Source organism: Ascidia mentula, chromosome 5 (genome assembly GCF_947561715.1).
Source record: "Ascidia mentula chromosome 5, kaAscMent1.1, whole genome shotgun sequence".
NCBI classification, from domain to species: domain Eukaryota; kingdom Metazoa; phylum Chordata; class Ascidiacea; order Phlebobranchia; family Ascidiidae; genus Ascidia; species Ascidia mentula.
Window position 1 is genome coordinate 6,672,781 of NC_138570.1, and position 22,124 is coordinate 6,694,904.

At 37.1% G+C, this 22,124-nt stretch overlaps 5 protein-coding genes across 5 annotated transcripts; 3 read left to right on the top strand and 2 right to left on the bottom strand.

Annotated features, from left to right (window-relative positions):
* Positions 1-281: 281 nt before the first annotated feature.
* LOC145903895 (uncharacterized) lies at positions 282-2,570 on the top strand. The gene is made up of 9 exons (XM_082992080.1): positions 282-471; positions 723-838; positions 902-1,009; positions 1,069-1,229; positions 1,291-1,437; positions 1,502-1,666; positions 1,729-1,826; positions 1,883-1,969; positions 2,040-2,570. Exons 1-9 carry the CDS (start codon positions 313-315, stop codon positions 2,241-2,243), a joined length of 1,245 nt encoding a protein of 414 aa, XP_082848206.1. The 5' UTR covers positions 282-312; the 3' UTR covers positions 2,244-2,570.
* A 137-nt stretch (positions 2,571-2,707) lies between these two features.
* Positions 2,708-4,247, bottom strand: LOC145903896 (uncharacterized). The gene is made up of 2 exons (XM_082992081.1): positions 3,922-4,247; positions 2,708-3,679 (listed from the first exon to the last, which is right to left on the bottom strand). Exons 1-2 carry the CDS (start codon positions 4,139-4,141, stop codon positions 2,784-2,786), a joined length of 1,116 nt encoding a protein of 371 aa, XP_082848207.1. The 5' UTR covers positions 4,142-4,247; the 3' UTR covers positions 2,708-2,783.
* A 4,312-nt stretch (positions 4,248-8,559) lies between these two features.
* LOC145903892 (mucin-13-like) lies at positions 8,560-14,140 on the bottom strand. The gene is made up of 14 exons (XM_082992076.1): positions 14,027-14,140; positions 13,851-13,915; positions 13,545-13,578; positions 13,232-13,339; positions 12,734-12,810; positions 12,520-12,672; positions 12,347-12,407; positions 12,139-12,282; positions 11,601-11,714; positions 11,420-11,536; positions 11,199-11,353; positions 10,729-10,845; positions 10,170-10,235; positions 8,560-9,751 (listed from the first exon to the last, which is right to left on the bottom strand). Exons 1-14 carry the CDS (start codon positions 14,100-14,102, stop codon positions 9,692-9,694), a joined length of 1,347 nt encoding a protein of 448 aa, XP_082848202.1. The 5' UTR covers positions 14,103-14,140; the 3' UTR covers positions 8,560-9,691.
* Positions 14,141-14,423: 283 nt separating this feature from the next.
* On the top strand, positions 14,424-19,385 carry LOC145903883 (uncharacterized). Its single transcript, XM_082992068.1, has 17 exons — positions 14,424-14,573; positions 14,756-14,940; positions 15,059-15,175; positions 15,271-15,362; positions 15,440-15,583; positions 15,951-16,102; positions 16,216-16,265; positions 16,361-16,455; positions 16,514-16,700; positions 16,877-17,053; positions 17,299-17,444; positions 17,736-17,874; positions 17,946-18,077; positions 18,167-18,334; positions 18,683-18,789; positions 18,973-19,062; positions 19,267-19,385. Exons 1-17 carry the CDS (start codon positions 14,455-14,457, stop codon positions 19,321-19,323), a joined length of 2,157 nt encoding a protein of 718 aa, XP_082848194.1. The 5' UTR covers positions 14,424-14,454; the 3' UTR covers positions 19,324-19,385.
* Positions 19,386-20,036: 651 nt separating this feature from the next.
* On the top strand, positions 20,037-21,764 carry LOC145903897 (beta-1,3-galactosyltransferase 1-like). The gene is made up of 3 exons (XM_082992082.1): positions 20,037-20,195; positions 20,296-20,413; positions 20,489-21,764. Exons 1-3 carry the CDS (start codon positions 20,071-20,073, stop codon positions 21,356-21,358), a joined length of 1,113 nt encoding a protein of 370 aa, XP_082848208.1. The 5' UTR covers positions 20,037-20,070; the 3' UTR covers positions 21,359-21,764.
* The last annotated feature ends 360 nt before the right edge of the window (positions 21,765-22,124 follow it).

A 22,124-nucleotide genomic window follows, 5' to 3' on the forward strand; every position in this document is an offset into this window, starting at 1 on the left:
GTTTAAAAATTAACGTAGTGCGAGATACCAGATAAAATGGAAAATGTACACAGGAAAAGGTTTATTCCGTGCCTACGTTTCATGGTTACAAACGCAACGTGATTTGATCCAGGTATGGGTATCTAGAGTGATTATAGCCATTTGCCAAATTTTTGAACAAATGACGGCTTGACTATCCGCCATAACAATGGTGGAATTTGGCAGTTGGCGTAAAAAAGTCACTTTTGCAAATTGTGCAGCCATGTGTAACGGCGCACTTCCAGTCAGGTGGCTTTGTTTACGTAGTTGGTGCAGGGATCAAAAGCAAATACAATGCGCAACGTTGCAATACTTGGGCGTTGTTTAAGCTCTGCCAGTTGTGCAACAATGTATCAGCTCCTGGGTGGCGAACTGTCGCCGTACACAGCCAAAGTAAGGTCGTATCTCCGACATAAGAAAATACCCTTTGAAACGGTGCAAGCCACTGCCGAGGTAAGCAAAGCTTTTCTGTTGTGATAAGTGGTGGCATTCAGCCGGTTCTTGGAATTTAATAACTTACGCGAACCAGTTATTGACAATCACATATTTAGGCCTATGTTTCAATTCGAGCAATATATTCCCGCGGTTACTATGGCATGCTGCGAGTGAGAGAACCGGATGCTAAATTTTTTGAGTCTCACCACTGGTTGTAATTATCGGATGTAAAACAAAGAAAACGTTTGTTTCTGTGACTTTTCATTAAGATATATGCCAAGTTCATTAAACCAAAAGTAGGATGGAGGGTTATTCCAGTGCTGGTGTCACCAGATAAACATGTGATACAGGATTCTTCAGAAATTATATATTTTCTCGAAAAAAGGTGATTGATTGTAAGCTTAGAAAACTTCTTTTATAACACTTTAAACTCTCCCAACTTTTGTAGACATCCAAACCCAACGATTTATCCTAAAACACCAAAACAATGCATTGCAGCTTTATTGATCGAGATGTTTTCTGATGAATGGTTGGTACAACCAGTCATGCATTACAGGTTTTATATTTTTTGTCAATTAAAAAGGGGAACCAAAGTACTAATCTGTATTTGGACAGATGGTCATACAGCGAAAATTTGCCATTTATAAAAGAAGAATTTGGAAGAACATCATTCCCAAAAGAAAATTCAGAAAACAGGTCAAAAATTGCTGATATGATATACAAACAGTTCAGTGGAATGAGAACCAGTCTGGGCATCACTGAAAAGACTTTCTCAGGTAAGATAAACTTACATCACTCACAAAAATTCAATTGAAAACTCTTTTTTTCATTATTTAGCCATAGAGAATAGTTGGGAATCAATGTTGGATGATATGTCTCGCCATTTTGATCATCATCCCTACTTTCTTGGAGGACAACCTTGCATAGGTGACTTTGCAGTAGGGGGGATGTTCTATGCCCACCTTTACCGTGACCCAAAACCAGGTGATTTGATTTAGATTTGTAAAATATGCTTGAAGGCTGTCTTGATCATACTTGAAATTTCCAGGGTTTATAATGAAAACAAGAGCACCATTGGTGGCAGCTTGGACTGAACAAATGAATGGACATTTGCAGCATGCGAACAAACTCCATTTGCATGAAGTTGATGCAGATGGCTGGTTAATCCAAGAAGTTTTACCAGAGGAAAAGAGATGCTTCTTGCCTAATGATGGTATGTCCTTTTTAGTTGTCCGTGATGCAAATTCTGTGAGTAATGTATCTTGTGCTTTTTAGAAATACCAGATACACTTTTACCGATTTTGCATCGATTTTTTGTGGAATTCGGACCGGTTTTGCTGAGCACTAAAGAACATCTGACAAAATACATTAAGGTCTTAGCAATGTCATTAAAATATGTTATACAATATAATTATCCCTGATTTTACAGGAAAAAGTTACATCACAAAACACTAAACTACCAAGATCACTGGGATTTCACGACTACTCTATTGGCAATTCAACTGAAAAGAGAGATGTATGTAATTTTGTAACTATTAAAAAACTTGTGTAGTTGACATGAATGTTTTACCATCAATTCGCTTCAGATGTATCCATTCAACATTTGGAAATGGCAAAAGACTGTGGATTTATATCAGTCTTTCTCAATGGATGAGAGAAAAACAGTTGATGAATTTATGAAACAATTTCCCTATGGACCTGAGATTGTGGCCAAAGCTGACTTGAGCTGTTGTAGGGTGGAAAGGATTTCAAACTTTCTTCATGCGTCGATTGAAAAATCAAAATTGTAACATTTGTTTGTAATTTAAATATTTTGATAAATGATATGAAACACATTATAAATTTAAGACGCCATAATTACACCTTGTTTTTGAAGCAAATTGTCTCCAGAAACAAATCTATGCACAAATAAAGTTGAACTATATTATTAATATTAAGATAAGCAAAGTGGAGCCAATTTAGTTTGAAACAGTGGCCATCTGTCTGCAGCTTATACACAACAATTATCAATATTATTGGCCTTCAAAACGTTATTATTTAATAATATATTATGGTCAGATTTATGGAATTATTTTAGATAATGGCAGGTTACTTTGTGCAATTACCCAAGGTCACATGTGAGGGGTTTGGGGAAAACTCTGTGTGGAAGAATCTCAATGTAAACACAATGGAACATAATCCACAAGGTTGGATTTGTTTTGTCATTTTGCAGGATCTTGACATCTGCACAGAATGTTCTAAGCAGAAACAAATGCTACCTATGTTCATTTTATTGCAAAAAAATTAGTCCCAAACCAAATCTAGTACAAAACACATTATTACCAAAACCTCTAGGCGTACATCTCATCCTGATCGTGCAAAAGAAATATTATCTCCTTATATCGGCGATACCGCACCTCGCGATGGCTCTTCCACATAATGTACACAGTTACTACAAGCAGGATGCTACCAAACACAGCTATAAATATCAGTACTCGATACGCGTACTCCACGTCCTTGCGATACGTATCAGGAAGTACCGTTACATTCAGAAATGGATTCCCACTTTTACTTGGTTGGTCAATCAAGTCTCCTGTCGGTAATTTATGGTCTGAATTTACTAACAAAGTTGCAGATGGCCCCAAAGTGAACTTTGTAGAGAGGGCTGTGCTTGGACTTGTTGCTTTAACTGTACGAGAAGACGTTGAAGTACTATATGGTGTTGTTGTTGTGCTCGTGCTTATGGAAGAAACGCCGGTAGTCGTTGCGAAAGACGTAAGACTGCTGTTATCGAAAGTTGTGTCCACCCATTGAATTGGTGCTGGTGACTTTGCAATTGTTACATTACTTGTGTTTTCCAACATTGTGGCGACTTGCGTTGATGGGTTTACGGGTTGAATGGTATTTTGTAAAATAACAGTTGCATTTGTAAATGTCACAGTTGCATTTGTAAAAGTCAAGGGTAATCTTGAAGTTGTTTTATTCACGAAAGGGAAAGTCGCTGTTCCGTTTTTCACCATGTCTGTTGTTGTTGTGGAAGTTGTGGTTGTTGTTGTTGTGGTTGTTGCTGTTGTGGTTGTTGATCTTGGCTGTATAATCGGCACTTCACCTGTCCAGTACACGTAGTAGTCCGCTTTTTCGACCGCTTGACAGCGAAGGATAGCGTTACAGTGCACGATAAAGCAGTTGGTCGCCCCACTCGAAAGTTCCGATCGAACGTGATAGAAAACCATTGCGTTGCACCTTTCTGCAAGAAACGAAAAAGATAACATTTGGTGATGTTGTGTATCGATTTTAGCAACGCAAGAAACTTTTCAGTGAATTGTATTCTGTAACTATTGCGGTCAACATTTGCAAAGGCATGTTCACGCCTTTATTTCCACAGAAGTTTAATTATCGGAACAGCCTATAAAACGCTTGACTTGAATGAAGTAGATGGCAAAAAGTGTGACGCCAATTTTAGATAAACGCTGTGCATAAATTTCTTACGATCGGCGCAGCATGCGGTCTTGCATTCCTGTATGTTATTGGCGTAGAACGACTGTAGCAGAGTCAAACCCCTGCCTCGAGACGAAGATGTAAAGTCCAACGAAACACCAGACTGGAACGTGAACAAACATCGCCTTGAATGAGCGGTTTTCAGCCTTGTTGTCAAGAGTAATAAAACCAACAACCAAGGCTGTTCTAGACACCAAACCTTCACCTTCATTGCAGGTTGAAGGATTTTGCTGCCTATGAATTTTCCATGCTTTGTAGGATATGTTCAGTTCGTATAAAAATTACAGCTATTATTTCTGCAAAATACAAAAGTTATCGAAATCGCAAAACTCATGTTTGTGTACCACGACCAACCTCTTTTCCCTTCAGCTTATCTATTTTAGAGTATACTAGTCGTCAACAGACTGTTAGCTGTACTAGCTCCCTGCCACAACGAATAACACAATCTCGAGAAGTTTTGCTTTCCTCACCTAGGCAAACACTTCGCACATGTGATGACTTTCACGACTTAGAGCCGTGGCCGAATTACGACTTGAGACGACTTTTGTGTTTGCCTCAAAACAATATCCGGGAGAGCCTGACAAAAGTTGTCTTGGTTGAACACTTCGTGTCCGTTGTGCACTTTGCCTGGAAACCCTTTGCGACCGTTTTGGTCCGGTGGGTTCGCATTCCGTTTACGACGTTGCTCGGGGGATTTTCCGTCTGTTAAGACCGTATCTATGACGAAAGCAAGAGTCGTCCTGTCAACATGCTTTAGGTTAAGTGCCCCGAAATGGCAAACGCAATTGTTAGCGTCTGAGGCGCCGTTTCGTTAGTCAATCATGCAGAAACACCTAATTTTCTGTTAAACTTAAATTTACAAGATGCAACATCAACTGTTGGCGTAACTAGTAAAATCCATACATACAACTCAACCAAACGCATCAAGAGAAAAAGGTTAAAAATTCTGTTGACATATATATATACATATACATATAGGCTATACGTCTCACACAATACGAAAAGTAATAACTGGCAGAGATGTTTTTTCACGGCTTTGTTCGCTTTTGCCGCGAACAATAGTCATATTGTTGTTTTGTACCCAGTGTACCCAACGGCGTTGACCGAAAGTACCACAAATCTCTTGCCAGCCATTAAAAGCTAGTCCCAGTGCCACAAGATGAGACCTTACAGGTCGAAATAGTGTGCACAACTGTATGCAACTCTCAATAATTATGTAAAACAAAAAATTAATTTCAGAGCAGTTATATCGGTTATATTCTTTGTCCTTAGGATTTTCAAAGCCGCAAGTTATGTTCCAATAGTATCACAGTGACGCTGATCTTCTGCAACCCATTTTGAGTATTTTTGGTTAGAGTTTCAATATCATGTTATCACAACGAATTGCTTGAATAATCACCACAAAGTGGAAGTCTTTGTCTGGTCGTTTGGTCGGCAAAGTCGCCAAAGAGCCACACCAAGTTGCGCTGATGAGACCTTATATAGATTGAAACAGTGCCCATTTGTCTGCCATTCACTGAAATGCTGAACATGTTTAGAACATTGCAATTGTGGTTTTGTACCATAGGACAGAAACCGCCTCCATTTTGTCGTATTAGGTTTGGAATATGAATGTCAGACACAGCAAGGACGTCCATTAAAATTTTCACCCTGGTCGAAGACTACGTGAATGCAAAAGGGTGGTGGCAACACAAACTTGGCAACAATGACAAATAATCAATATTGTCAATAGTTGCAGTACATCTTTCAGATTGATTTTTCAGATCTCACTTCGACTTGTCACTAAAAAGTGGCTGATCCAGCTAGATTACAATGTCTGGGCTGCGAAGTCTCTAAACCTCATGATCTTGATACGATAGCTGTGATCGCCAAGTAAGGACCTGCGCAGTGGGGCGATCCTGTCAATCATGTCCTAGCATGAGATATTTCTGCTTTTTATTTTGCACAAAACTTGCAGGCATCATCAACATCGCTCATTTAAATAGAATTTTGACCATAAAAGTGGCACCAAATCCAACCCATTATCACGAAGTTTCGTTTCCCTGATTGTTCGGTTCTCTGCTAGAAGCCCATCACTTGCTCCACACTTGCTGATCCACCTTTTCATAAAGTTCACTCGTGTTTCTAATATGGCTCCACTATAACATTATTGGTAAAATGTGTTTCAACCTATTTGTTTTGTATTTTGCTGTTTGCTTCATGTTTTGAACGTACTGTGCAGAAATTATAATTGCAACTATGATTCGTTCAGGCAACTGAATATTTTAGTAACATAAATCGGATATTTTAGTTACGTAATTACAAAGTAGCAATACTGGCATATTATGGCCAGAAGTTTTTTACTTGCCGTTTGGTGGAGATAGAGACAAAGATCTGCGTCGTTTCGGGGCGGGCGCTATTTTTACGTTGTTCCGTCATTGCATTAGCAAATAGTAATATTACTCATGCAACTGTGACACAATAGGGTGTTATTTGAGCATGTTTCATAAAACATTGTTTGTTTATTAGTTGCGCAAGCTAATTTTACAAAGCAACTGGTTCTTTCTAAATACAGTACATTTGTTGCCAAGGCAACTCTTAATATATTTTCATGCTGGACCATATATATATATGTGTGTGTGTTGATCTATTTAAATTCAGTGCAGGTGTTGTGACAGAATCGCTTATCATTTTGCACTGAATTGTGAAACCTATAGGCAAACACTACATTATACATCATTGCGCGCCGCCAGATTAAAGTTCTATATATTTAAGAAATAACTGTCGACTTCTTAGAACCATTCTGTGAAGAAAACACAACGAAAAATGGAAATTACAACATTTCACTTGCATTTCATAATGTTTGCAAAACGCTATAAATATAAATTTACTGCCAAGCCACAACGAGGCATTTTCAATACCTAGATTGAAATGCGCTCGTTTCCGTTGTGGAAAACTCGTAAAACTTGTTGTCCAATCCGAAATGTTTTATTGGTTCGTCATGCTACTGAAGTGTGTCGCAAACAATACATTGACCAGGGTGCTATATTTGTTGCCAGTCACTTGTTTGCGAATGATCTCGTGTCGCATACGAACGCACCTTCTCCCAATTAAAAGTAAACAAGTTTTAGCTGGACCAAGGAATTCTGGTTTAGAAAGATTTACTTTATCTAACTGTTTGAAGAACTTCGATGCGAAAGAAGCTCTCATCCATTCTCTAGTGGCAAGAAAACAGATTTCGTTTCCTCTTAAGGGTTAAACACGTTTAAAAATAATTTCTAGAAATCAAGCAAAGCAAAATCGATATTCTCTTCGGCTTTTCTTTTAAATTCTATTACCAATACCGCAGCAGACGAATAAGCAAACAAAAAAATTGGACAGATATGTTTTTTCTCACTGGCTTTCGGTTTCTCTTCTGTTTGTAGGCAATATATAGTAAGAAAGTATGTGCGTACAAAACTAAACATAACGATCCCACAAATGGTTTCGCTAATATTTTTTGTCATAGAAGTGGATAACCGCACAGGACGTGTAAATTATGTTTTGTTTAGTATTATGAAATCAAATCATTTCGCATTGCCTGAAAGACTGCAACGAAAATGAACCACATATTCATGAAGAAAAACTAAAATGACCACTGATAAAACCCAAGAGGTTGTGGTGTCAACCGTATAAAATGTGGAATATAAACATATTTGATTGAAAGAATAAGAATCACTGTCATATGTCTATATACAGCAAATAGATTCCATTTTAAACTGATAAGTTTTGACAAATGATAAACCACCAGTCATTCGTTTTGTGACGTGGATGTTTAACTTTTACTTAATGACCGAACCCCGTACTTCATCCTTGTATACTTGGGTACTTGAATTATCCTTTTCTCGTTGCGGAGTCGAATCATCACGTCCACACGTCGTTCAGACAGCACTTTTAGGCCTTAACGCAATTTACCTTGGTTGCGCAAGTTGTCACATTTATTGGGGCCTTTGTCCTGAGCTGACGACGCAGGAATGTAGTGTCGCCGTGCGATGTTTGTTCGTTAAACTGAGGCGAGGTTAACCGAAATGAACATATACACGTAACACATTAATGTTGTACGATGGTTTATTGCCTAGTGCGCGTTTTCCTGTTGCGGTAATAAATTTACTTGTCCTTGAAGTCTGGTTCAATGCAAAAATGTATATGCTTCTTCAAATTTACCGTCTTTGGATAGGGTTTGAACATGCTTTAGGCGTTTGAATAAGTGTAAAATGGCAACGTGCGGTCAAATGTTTTTGATAATCACGAAGAATTGCTTTACATATTATCGCTATAGTATAAAAAAAGCAACGGTCAACTATAACATGAAATGAATGAAGCGATGTTTTTTTTGCCCGGTAATGAATGATCAGTGGATCAAACTGACAACAGAAAACTTTAGTGCGACCCTTTTGGAAAACCCCGCATCTTAATTAAACCATATACTCGTTTGTGTGGCTGACTGGCACGATCTTGCCCTTTATGAACGGAGCTATATTTAATTTCGACAAACAGGAATCGCAAACAACTCGTGGTATTGGCAAACACTTTCCTTCTAGTTCTAGCCCACGTCACAATCAAATACTGCAGAAGGTTTTTGATTTAAAAAACAACACGTTTAAAGGGTGAATGGTTTATTACGAAAATTCGTTTCCCTGCTTGAAATGACAAATTCTTATACACAATACGCACAATGAAGGAACCGGCGGGGCGCACAGTAAAGATGAATTAAAAGTACGTGCAATTCAACAATGAAGGAAAGGAACAAGGAGAGCGAGAATTACAGTGAAGGCGAATTACAGCTACGTGATTTGCAACACCCGATGACGATTACAGAGCAATGAATACTACTTTGTACAAGTAAAAAAGTGCGCGATTCGTCGAGAAGCGACACTTCTTAAATGCTCGTAACGCTTCGACTATCCTGATAGTTTGGCACTGGTAATTAACATAAGGGCACCGTGATTAGATTTAAACACAACACAATTCAACTACGTGAACAAAGGAATAAATGATTGCTGTTATAAGCATAGCAGCGTGTATTATACAAACATATGGACAACTTTTTTGATAAGCACAAAAACAAAACTACAAAAATTTTCACGCGGTTTTTTTCTATATATATTCAGGTTTGCATCATAGTACGATCGGTGCACGGAACACTAGCGGTAATGGGCGTCGTTCTGTTTGACAAAAGACATGCTTTGACGTCACTCCGCAAACCGTTTAATAACTTAGCAGGCGGCACGTCATGAGGTGATTGTTTGACGACTGTGTCAACGACAAAGGGCGGAATGCGAAAGAAAACAGGCAAAAATAGCATCAAAGTCGAGTCAACGAACTTTGCTGCAGGAAAATCAAATCATTTGATGGTTTTACAACTTTCAGTAAAAGTCTGTTGTTACGGTTTGCCATTAGATTTACAATCAAACGTCTAATGGGATTATAAATTCGGAGCATTGCACGTTTTCAGTACGCATATTTATACGCTTCCATAATATACTAACTAATGCTTGAACACGTTAATTTTAAAGCGCAAGTCCAAGTGGTGTTGAATGCGTGTTCAGACAGTGAAGCTTGATAAATTAACAGCAAAATTTAACAAATGGCGAAACAGGTCGGGAGAAAACCGGTTTTTGAGAAAATTTCATTTTCAAAACATGAAAATTCTTCGCCAGCAGGATCCACAGCTCTGAGCTGTGAGGCCTGTACGAATTTATAAACTAATGATGGCGCGAAGGGTTAACATATTCGCTGTGAATTAAAAATATTCACGTGTGGCTCTCGACGGTGAATCGTATTTGCTGCTTGCCCGTTTTGTCTAAAAGATGAAGAATGTATTAGCATGCAACTAAGCAGTGTTTTAAGAACATTAACAAGCTGTGTCTCAGCTGGGACTCGATAGGCTTAGGGAATAAAAAAGTTGAAAAAAAATTATTGCAGTCGAGAATAACAATGATGTTATTATTTTTCTAACTTCCCAAAGATCTGGTTTTGCAATTTTACCGGTGTATATAATTTTCCACACTATTCGTGCCTGACAATAAAAATACACTCGCAGTTGTACAGTTTTACAGCTGCTGTTTAACACTACCTTTTTAGCTATTTAGGCAACGCCATAAACACACACAGTTCTCCATGTTTCGGTAAATAGAGTTATTTGCGTTTTAGTTGTTTTTTTAGTAGTTTTCGAAGTGGAAGCATTCCAACTGCTTTCGGATTATTTGATCACCACTTACCTTGTCTACTGACGCATACCCGTAGTTGGTGTATGAACCTCTCTCATCACTCTCTCTCCTTTCCTCCTACAAAAGGAGCGTAAATCATTGTTTTTTATGTCCACGCAACGACTACAGCCATTTTGTTATTTTCTTCATGTAAAGGTTCAAAATTTTTATTAGGTGCAAATGAATTTTTTTTATACTCCGGTGTTGCTTAGTTCTTTGTGTAAAGGTTTTAAGTGTCATTGAAAAAAAATTTTAATGCAGTGTTGTTTAGTTGAAATGTTGTCTTCAACAAAAAAATATGCAATTATATGGAAGTGTTTAACTTCTGTACAATACAGCTTTGATACGCTCAAGCGTTTCGTAACAGGTCTTTGTATATTATATGTATATTATATAATCAGAAGCACCAATTCCCGCGAACGATATGTTTTGTTACAACCCTACTGTTAAAAAAACGGAGGAATGTTTTTGGACCAAACGTGGATACGTTACTTCAGGTTTGCAGCAACGCAATTGTCGAAGGCTATGAAGTATAACATTACCCAGGTCACCTGCCTTGTTAAATACCTACATTTTTGAACGTTGACGTTGGCGCCACATTCGCGGGTGCCTGAGTTTCAATGGAACTGTAGAGATGAGAGGGAAGCTGAGCTCGCATCATTCCTGGTTGGTAATTGCTGTAGTCGTTCTGTGGAGTGCAAAAATATTCCACTCGTTGTATTGGTAATTATGGAACGTTGCTGGGCTTTGAATTTCGTGTGTGGCCTTTACATGTTTTGCTAGAGACGTACAGTGCACATAGTAGAGTCAGTTGTTCATTAACCGAGGTTAAACAAAGGCGCGTACAATCGTCGGCGAAACTGATTTCACGGTCGATCTAGTGACTTCATTTTTATATTAGATTAAAAACCACTTCAGTTTGTCAAAAACGAAAAAAAAACGCAATACTTTGACAAAAGAGGAAAAAACGTAAAGCATGAGCTTGCTGAGAAATTAATAATGGAGGGTCTGTAACAGTGCTGTAATGATATGAGGTCATACCAAGTCCTCCAGTGGGTGGACATAGTCTTCTGAGGTATCATCCTTGGATTTCTTGCTTTTCTTAGTCTTGCGGGAATTACAAGCAAACACGATGATCAAAATTATTATGATGAGTCCGAGACCCGATCCAACGATTGTAAGTGCAAACTTCCAAGCTATAAAACAAGAATTTGTTTAGGAAAAATTAAACTGCGCACCGAACCACGTTGTGTGTAACTTACGTTGATAACAGTAGTCACCATCGAAACCCCACATGCAGTTACATCTAAACGTGTTCATGTTGCAATTTCCGAATGGAGAGTTACATTCTGAATCCTGCAAACAATACGGTGCCTCTTCTGCAAGACAAAATACATAACCAACATGCGAAAAACACTTTTCGTGTGATCCCGTTTAACTTACCCTGGCACTGTGTTCCCGACCACTGTGGTTTGCATACACACACTGGCTCGCCTTCTTCCGTACGGGAACAGTTACCGTGTCCATTACAAAATTTATTCCCTGTACATTCCGCATCTAAACAGAAAAAATACAAAGTTTAACATTATAAAATTATTTCTCAAGAAACTACATGCCATCTTTTAAAATTAGTGTAACATGACACAAATCCCGTTGCAACCACCATTGTATATTTCTCGATTTTTATTCATTACATTTTAAAGATTATGTAATGCAGAAATAGCAGCAAGAAAACTTTCATTCGTTTCTTGAAATAAAAAAAAATATATTATTTTAATTCGAATGCGAAATTGCAAATAATTTTCGGAGCAACACAAAATCGAGAAAATGAAAGGGTGGTTCTTTAACTGTAAAGGCAGACATTTGCAGTGAATACTACATACCTCTGCTAAACTGACATGGAATCGGTTTTAAAACTACTACGTTTCAAAAAATATATTCCACACCAAATAAAATTTATCTTCACTGATATTGGGATTACCTATGCAGGAAGTTGCGCTGGTAGTTGGGCTGTAATAGCTTTTGCAGCTACAAGTAACGTTACCATCGGTAGTACCATTGCACGTTGTGGTTGTACTATCACAATATGAGCTCCAGCTACTGCTTGTGCAAGGTGTAGAATAATCTGCCCACGATTTAGCAGGTTAGATAATTAATTTATAATATTTTTGCATTTATAATTAACACACCTATTACTGTTTTCAACGATTTGGGACAATCTACCTCTTCAACGGACGCACTGTTGTTTTTCTGTAGAATATAAAAATCGCTAGTGACTAAAAAAGTTCGTCTAAACCTTTACAACTTATGTTATAATGTGTAAGAGGAAGTAATCAGTGACAAAATCTCAAAGTTTACTTACACATGCAGTAGATAAAGTGCTGGACACAGTTTCAGATGTTGCATCTGATGAACTATTAAAGATATACAAACATTCTGCAACGATGCTACCAGGTTTTACACTGGTTATTATCACATTTTCAAAGCCAGGAATGCCATTGAAGATTTCATAAGTCTAAAAATATTGAAAACAGTGTTTCATTACAGCTTTAAAAAGGGGTCATGTAAATGCTCACTGTGTTGTAGGCAATTTCCTCAGCAGTGTTCTCATTATAGGTAATGTTCAGTGTCATCTCACCTCCAAATATTTTTGCTGTTACATGAACAATACAAAGCTAGTCTTAGTATGTATTTACTTTCACATTCCTAAAACTGTAGGTAGGAGTGACACTGCAACCTAGATAAAATTTGCTTTTAATAATACCATCTTCATTTAGTGTCATTCTAACTCCAAATCCCTTTGTTGTTATTTCAAAGCGCATAATTGATATATTTTTCCCATTGGTTACAAAAACATAATTACTATACGGCCTAAAACAAAACTTAATATGTATTTCATTAGGTTTGTTACACAACCACATAAAATTTTCATTTTTCTCCAGGCTTATAGCCCAAACAGAACAGATTATTGAACATCATGTTAATGAATTTGTGTTGAAAGTGTTTTAAGGCAGGGGTCTCTGGCCAACGGGCCTCAGAACACTACTAGTTTGTAAGGGTATCTTTTATGTTACCTTCTTGGCAACTACCACTGTTGTTGAAATATCCTGGTTCACACTGACAGCTGCATACAGAATCTGTCCATATTTCGATTGAATTATTGCCACAGGGAATTGGGCACTCTGCAACAATATGGAGATCAATAAAAGGTGATTCTCCCAAGAAGAATCATAATCTGTCACTACAAATATATACCTTTTCTCAACAAAAAATTGTGACACCAGCATAGCTACATGCTGTCTGAGTTGAAACTCATTTTACTATAAACACCATACATATTTTTGGACACACAGATTGAACATAAAATATAACTTCTTTTAAACCTACCTGGTGTAGAACCCTCTGCTATTTCCATACTAGCCTGTACATATTTAAACATTAACGTTGGCATTTGGAAAGAGAAGTATTAATATAATATATATAGTTTTTAATGCTATCACTCAAACAAAAACATACAAAACTTACAATAAAAAATAGACATATTTAGAAAAAACAAAACACAAATTGGTCCCATGTACTCCTTTTTACTTAGTTGGGTGAAAATCGTTACCAAAATTAGTTTTCAGCGAAGTTTTTTTCACAATTGTATAAAGTAGTTTTGCAACAGAATAAGAACAAAAAAATACAACTGACCCTACTCTGAATCCAGTCATCATTCATAACATTTATCAAGGATGTTTCATATTGCTGAATACTTTCTGCAAAAAAAGTAATAGTAAAAAATTAGGAAACTTTAGTTGTTGTCAATTTTTGAAACAACTGTTTAATTTCTTTGCACAGCAACATTATCATTTTCAACTTTCACTTACCAAAGGAGTATTCCGCAGTTGTTAGCAGAGCATTAATTGTGAGCAACACAAATGATATGAAACAAATCAATTTCATTTTTATTTAAACTGAAGTCACAGTTACTGTTTTCACCTGAAACAACAAATTTCCACATATAACCCAACACAATTCATAACCTTTGCAACAAATAGTTTCGACACCTTGACATGTAGATCGTAGTTAATCTGTCGGTGCGGCCGCACAAATGGAGTTATATAGAATTCCGAAAATAATGCGTGGTGTTTCTCCTAACAACCGCGTTACCATCGCTTGCTCTTTTCTGGCCTCAAGTGGCAGGGTGATGCTGCAAAATATAAATTAGTCAGCAATTTATGTAATGGAAGAAAATGCTGTATTTTAAATTGTTTGTCACGATGTTTGTGGTGATTTTAACCCACCGACTAACATAATGAAATTTACCAACGTTTCTTTTGGTGAAGGAAACACTGCTGCACTGCATTGCTTGAAAGATATTGGAAAAGCTTTCAATGATGACTTAACCGCTGTCACGCGATTACTGATCAATCTGTAGGTTGTTTATGCCAGATTGGAAAGTTTCATTTGCATTTCTTACCGAAAAAAATAATCAGTTTATGTACCACATGTAAATACTATTTATTATTTTATTTTCTGTACTTTTTAATTATTGAAAACCTAATCGTTTTTCCGTAATTTTATGTAGACTAATCACAATATTTGTTACAAATTAGACACAAGGTAACACCATTTGCAAGAAGCAGTAAACATGGCGATTACATTGAACAAGAAAGTTGGTGTTTGCCCTTTGCTGATTCTTCTTCTGTTGACAAGATGTTGTGTGAGTTGGATCAATTGAAAACCAGCCAAAACCTAAAAAGCAGAGCATCATTTTTGGAACGTATCATTGTTAACACTGGTGAGAAAAGTGTAATTTTAATAAAAAAACATGAAAAAGCAGTTTATTTTGTTGTGTCATATACATGTAGTTTTTGTCTATTTAAGGCTAATTTTATCATAAAAATTAAATTTTTTAGGTATATCGATTAACAATGAGGCCGTTAGTTTTTGCATCAAGAAGTCTGACATTTTTTTTGAACATTTGGAAACTTTATGGAGAGAAAACAAGTTCTGTGATGTCAAAATCACCATTGGCAAGTTTTCAATCATGTTTTTTATAAATAAGAGCTGATTATTATCCTTTTTATATAATAAATTTATTATTAAAAATCATGAAAATTACTCAAAGGTGAAACTTCGTTTGAAGCACACAAGGTTGTGTTGGCAGCTTCTTCCAAATACCTGAGCAATATGATGGACGACTCCATTGTAGAATTTAATGTGAGTAAACTAACTAAAAACAAGTTATTTGAAATTAATTTTTATGGCACAAGCTCATGACTGTTTATCAATTCCAGGAAGATGAATTGACCGCTGATACTTTTGGTACAATACTTACCTTCATGTACACAGGGAAGATTTCTCTTTCAAAGGATAATTTGCTGTTTGTTTATCAAGCTGCTGATCTGTTTCAAATGGAAGAACTTTACCATATTTGCAGTGTAGGCTTAAGTTACTTTTGTTTTTTTTAGCAGTGATTTTCAACCTTATTGTACTAATTTAACTAAATTTTTAAAAAATTTTACAACCTGTGATTCTGTGAGATTTAAACTAAACTGTAAAGAACAGAACATTATTTAAATAGAAAAAATTATCAGACAAAGGATGTACTTTGCATCACAAGAAATCCATTTAATGTAAAAAAAATTATATATGGGAGAACCAGTAAAAAATGAAACCTGTTTTTTATTTGGTGAAAATGAAAAGAATGTTAATTTTTTTATATATATATTAGGTGAAATAAAATGTGTTTTATATTTGTAAACAGACATACACATATAAATTATATGCCATTATAAAATGTTTTAGAGTGTTCGAGAAATGCAAAAATCTGCCTCAAACTTATCAAACATTCAGTTGGACCTGGAATCTGATTGTAATGATTCAAATAGTTCAGATATGGAATTTTTTAAATGGAAGTGCAATAAAACAGTCTCACCATCAAGTGATATTCCGAATAGGTAATGTTGTTCTGGTTAATTGTATCATGTTCAGGAAATGTGTGTACTTTCCTTTTTTTCACGACACTACCTTGCTTTTATTACTGGCAAAATAAAATCACCAATATTGGCAGGCAGGAAATGTCAACAGAAACAACATTACCTGCTATACCAGTTCAAAACGGCAAGTATTATTCATTTATTTCTATGCAACATAAACGCTATTTTTACTACATAACCATCAAGGAGCCAAAAGCAGTGCTAACATGTGCTCCACAGGACCAAATGCCTCAAGTCATCACCTCCGAAAAAACAGATCGCAGACTTGCAAGAGGAACTTAGTGTGTCCAACTTGCCAAGCTAGGTTTTCACAGGTATACAGTAACCGGCTTGTCATAAATAAGTATCAACACTTATTCTTTGTTTCCACAGCTTTTAGCATACAAACTACATTTACTCTGTCACGACGAACAGCCCACATATAAATGCTACAAATGCAATTACGCCGATTACACGTTCCACAAAATACGGGAACACATGAAGGCGTCCCACTCCGAGGTTTCCATAGAAACAGATGTTTCAACAGACGAAGACGCACCTCCCGAAATCTCAGATACCGGTAACTTTCCATATTGCATAGCAAAACTATTACACAAAGGCTGGCCTTATGGTGTGTATGCTATGCTCTGAAACAGTATTACAAAAACGGTTGACAATAGTTTTGAACGCTCAGAATGCCCTAGATTGGAGAGTACAAAGGTAAAAGAATTGCAAATTTACACGGTTGTCGTACAGAAGAAGAACCGGAATCTTGTGACAAATGCAAACGGACGTTCCGCACCATCACCGAATTAAAGATACACCAGCGAACACACAAAAAGCCGCGAATTAAACGCACATACGACTGCAAAGTCTGCTATAAGCATTTCCGAAGCTCAAGCCACCTTAATAGGCATATGGTGAGCCACACAGGTAAGCCAGGATTGCCCTAATATCAGTAAAGTGTCCTATTAAAAAAAACAGACAGGTGATCAATTCCTAGACGGATTACAAACAGCCTTTTAACGTGTTTTAATTTTATTAGATCCATTTTGCATTTCATGTTAATATTACAGGGGTGCTATATACAAAGCATTCACATGTTCATATTCTGGGTTCTTATGAAAGACGAGATTTCAAATTTCTTTGTGGTGCTCAAATATTTCTTCTTCTTTCAGGAGAGCGCAAGTATTGCTGCATCACCTGCGGAAAACTATTCCTTAAATCCGACCACTTGAAGCGACATGAGAAAATACACACGAGCGAACGACCTTTTACATGCGAGAAATGTGGAAAAACCTTTCGCGACAAAGATCATTTAAAGGTAGGTTGCTTTAAAAGCTCCCTTGACCCCCAAAACACTCGGCTTTGATAGAGCAGCGTATTCTGTAACGGTATTGTCGTTATATATTTTCTTGTGGTCGGACTGGCACTGGTATACTTTTACTTGTTGTTTGGCCTTCCCATTAGCAAAAGAAATGCTGTAAATAGTCAGTGGCACTGGCATGAGAAGTACAAAGTACTATCATTTGTCTCCAGGACCCTTACTACATGTAAAAACATGACAGCATTAGCAGCACATTGTTTAAGAATGTTATTCCCTATGATTAAACAGCGACACAACTTAACGCACACCCAAGAAAGGCCGTATTTCTGCGAAATGTGTGGAAAACAGTTTAAGGACAAGAGCACTCTCATAACCCACCAGAAGTCTCACGACGAGGCAACTATTTCATGCGAAGTTTGCGGAAAACGTGAGTGTCAGCAACCCCTTGTTCGTGTTGTCGTGCAGTCGAAATTAACAAACTCGCGTGTATGTTTCCAGTCTTTCGTTCGACCGAAAAGTTGGAAGTGCATTCGAGAAAGCACACAGAAACTAAACCTCACACATGCGAAGTATGCGGCAAGAAATTTCCGTTCAAGGGGCGTCTGAAGAAGCACATGCTCTCCCACACAGGTACCACACCGACAGAACGAGCCCCTGTCGCTAGTATTGCGTCAATTCATTTCCATATAGCCGCTTTTTCTTTGCGTTCCTTTTTTCAGACGCCAGACCGTTTCACTGTGAAACGTGCGGCAAACAATTCCGCGATTCGCATTCCCTCAGATTGCATCAGAAAAAGCACACTGGGATCGGTTTGCATTCCTGTCCGGAGTGCGACAAACAATTCACGAACGCTTGCCACCTCCGACGACACGAAAAAGTTCATTCAGGTGATTTTGCGTCACATGAATGTGCGGTTAATGGTGTTTTTTAGCTAGCGACACCTTGTTAGCGAGTTTTCAGCTAGCGAGTTTTTATCCGCACGAAAAATGTTTAAAATGTTCTGCCTGGGCTCAAATATTCTCTAAAACATGGTTTGATTTTTGGGGTTGAAATTACTTTTTATTTTGATTTAATTTTGTGTTTTTTTTGCATCTAAATCTCCTTAACATTGTATTGTTGTCCAGTCTCTACGCTGTTACTAAAAAAAAGTTACACTATTTGACACAAAAAATCAATAGTGCGACCCCTTCGGCTGTCGTGAACTAAACTCCTGACTGTATTTTTTTTACTTACAGGTGAGAAGCCGCATTCCTGTGAATTGTGCAAGAGAGCTTTTGCGCGACTTGACAACTTGGAAGCACATCGTCGAGTTTGTACTGTCCAGCAACAAATGAAAGAAAAGGTTGAATGTCCTTACTTTTCTTGCCATACTATTCCCTTGGAACTAAATTAAAAGCAGAAAAATAGGTTTTTACCACACTTTAACGGACCAATGCTGACATCTACGGTTTCAATTTAAGCCATATGTCATGAAAGCTCAAATTCTAATAATTACAAATACATAATGGCGAGATTATCCTTTCAGAATTCTCAACATGGAATTGTTTTAAACGATTGGGATCCGGCGGGTGGCGCCAGTCAATCACTTGGTCAATTGACAAAAATTGCATCCGACGTAAGGACCAGTTTCCACATATTAAAGAACTACTACGCTTTAAATAAGTAGAACTTGCACAAAAATATGCACGGTTGCAATAAAAATACGCGATATCTTTCGGTTTTAGATAACTCGGTAACTAGTGTATTCTACTTGTATTTTTTGTGAGGGGAACTGACTGTGACAATTTTTACAGCACTTTAATGCTATATGTGCTTTTAGGACCTCCTACCACCATCCATGGTCAAAGCAGTCATGGGTCAATCCTTTGACTGTTAGTGTGCAGCAACAGTAATACCCGGTCCACGAATGAGCACAATAAAAGTACCTTTTTGTCGTGCACAGCTTCTGTGTTAGGAAAAGTGCAATCTTATGAAATCGATGGCTATTTAAAGTTAGGCTGTTAGGATTAGTTCCTAAATATTTGTCAAACAGAAAAAAGTGCTGTGTCACAAATTGTACAATCAACACTTTGGTAAAAAAAACTATGACATTTGTTGAAATACTAAAAAAGTCTTTAGGGATTATTTTGAACAATGACGATAAATAACATTTTACAGTGCCCCACTGAAACATTTGCGTTGATATAAAAATGACGAATCGGGCTCATACGTTGGTTTCGGCCTAAGTGCCTGCATATGCCTTTTCCAATATGATTTATCTGTTATATTTTTGTACGTGTTTATCGGCAGCTATCCAGTCGCAACAGTGAATATTCCGAACAATTTTACAAAAATAAGACCAGTTTGACCATAGCGTAGTGTGTTTGTATTCTATGGTGTGAAGAACTTTGAAATTCAAGCGTGCGGTTTCTTTTTGGGGAATTCCCTGTAGTCGTGTGACGTCACCTAGTGTTGCTACAGGCGTTTTAGAAGTCTTTTCATTAAGTGGATCTGGTTACGTGTGTTGTTTTTATCGCTGGGCCGTACTCAGTATTAATACAATGAAAGGGGATGTCGGCGTTAAGTGTGTTTAGCACAGTGGTTTGTGAGTTTGGTTGCTAGAAACAAGCCGTAGTTTGCCTGTATGGCTGTGAGACGCCACGTAAAGTCGTACATGGCAAGCCAAACCGCAAAAAAGTCGAGCGCATTTGTGGTGTTTTGTGCGATCATTTTGCTTGGAGTTGTGTGGTACGTCTACCAGACTTACTTGTAAGTATGTGCATGGAATTGTGTTCAATTTTTTTTTCTGTTAAAAATTTTTTGAATGTTGCATCTGTGGTATCATGACTAGCACTTTGTAAACTTTCAGTGTTCGAGATGACAGACTGTTCCACCGCCTTCCACAACAGTATGCAAAAAATATTTATCCCCCGGTCCATGTTCCAACATCATTCATTATATACCCAAAAAACAATTTATCAAGACAGGTATGATGTAGGCAACTTATTGGATAGTGGTTTGAATAGTCAATTCACAACTGACTTGCTGTATTTTGCTTACAGGATAAAAACTTCATAACTTTTTTTGTGAAGTCCTCATCAGGTCATTTCCTCAGGCGCCACGCAATCCGTCATACTTGGGGTGCAGTACAAAGCGTTGATAATATGAAAATAGAGGTTGTTTTTCTGCTTGGTTCTAGCAAGGATCCAAGGGTGAACAAACTTATTAAATCTGAAAGCAGTTGCTTTAATGACATTTTGCAAACAAATGTTATCGACACTTTTCAAAACCTTACACTAAAAACTTTAAGTGCAATCAAGTGGATATTTGATCAAAAACATTCTATATCGTCATATTATGTGTTCACTGATGATGATTGTGTCATAAATATCCGAAACACTGTAGCCTACCTTCAAAGGAAAAATCCCAAACTGAGGTCCATGTTTTGCGGTTTCATGTTTGAAAAAAACAGTGGTGTTATCCGAGGGAATGGGAAGTTAAGTGTTCAGCCTGTGCAATACCCAGAATCATTCTATCCTGACTTTTGCAGGGGTTTAATGGTCCTTATGACTTATAAAATGGTCATAGACATTTACATGGCTTCAACAATAACCAACTACCAACTATTTCCTCTTGAAGATGTCATGGTTTACGGTATATTAAGATACAAAGTTAGTTTGGATAAGAAAAACATATATCCTGTGATTAACCGTGGCCGCTCACTGGTATTTTACCCGTGGGATGATTTAGACACAGTAGTTCCCAAAATAAGAAGCAAGTGGAAGAAATATGCGACTGAGCTACATTCGACATACTTAGTAAACCACAGAACTTACAACAAGTTCAGATGTTTTACTTTCGATTTAGAATTGCAAGCATACAATCATGATACACAACACATAGATAAAATTGTTTCTAATCACACATTGTAACGCATACATTTCTATTGCAGTTTTACCTTACGTTTAAATGTACTTTCATTACCTTTAACACCACCAGAAGTGAATGTTTTGTGATGCTTAATTTTACCTAGTTACTGTAGTACATGTACTATACCTTGACACTGCCCAAGTGATCGAATATTGCAATTGTGTTTCTAATTTATTTTTACTCTTATGGCTTTTAAGGTTTGGCGCTGTATTTTGTAGACCTTTGTTCCTTTTCTATGCATGTAAACTTATTACTAATACACCCTAATTATCTTGTATTTCATGTGACTGTGTATTTTGTTTTTGCACCAGGAACAAGTAATATGAAAAAAATTATATGTGTTTGGTGACAAACAAACCTATTTGCCTTTCAAAAACGGTTTTCTCCTGATTGCTAATACATTAAGAGCCATGACAAATGTATGATAAATCTTGTAAAGTAGTGTCAGGTGATAAAGGTTGGTGTGAATCTATGAAAAAGGGACAAAGTAATGAAATTGCTACTAGAAAACAGTACCATAAAATTGTATGTTGAAATGTAAACTTCAGTCTTATCGGTTTACAACAAAACAATTGAATCAGAATTCAAATAAGATTACATGTTCACTATTTTTCAGTCTTGTTGAATGTTCGCCCGACCGCACTACTAGCTGTGTGCCACGAATTTCCGCACATCGAATAGAAAAGAATCATATTGTACACATTGCAGAATAGAATGGATTCCATTAGGTTCTTACGTCAGTAACCGCCTGAGTTGGGCGCCGGGACA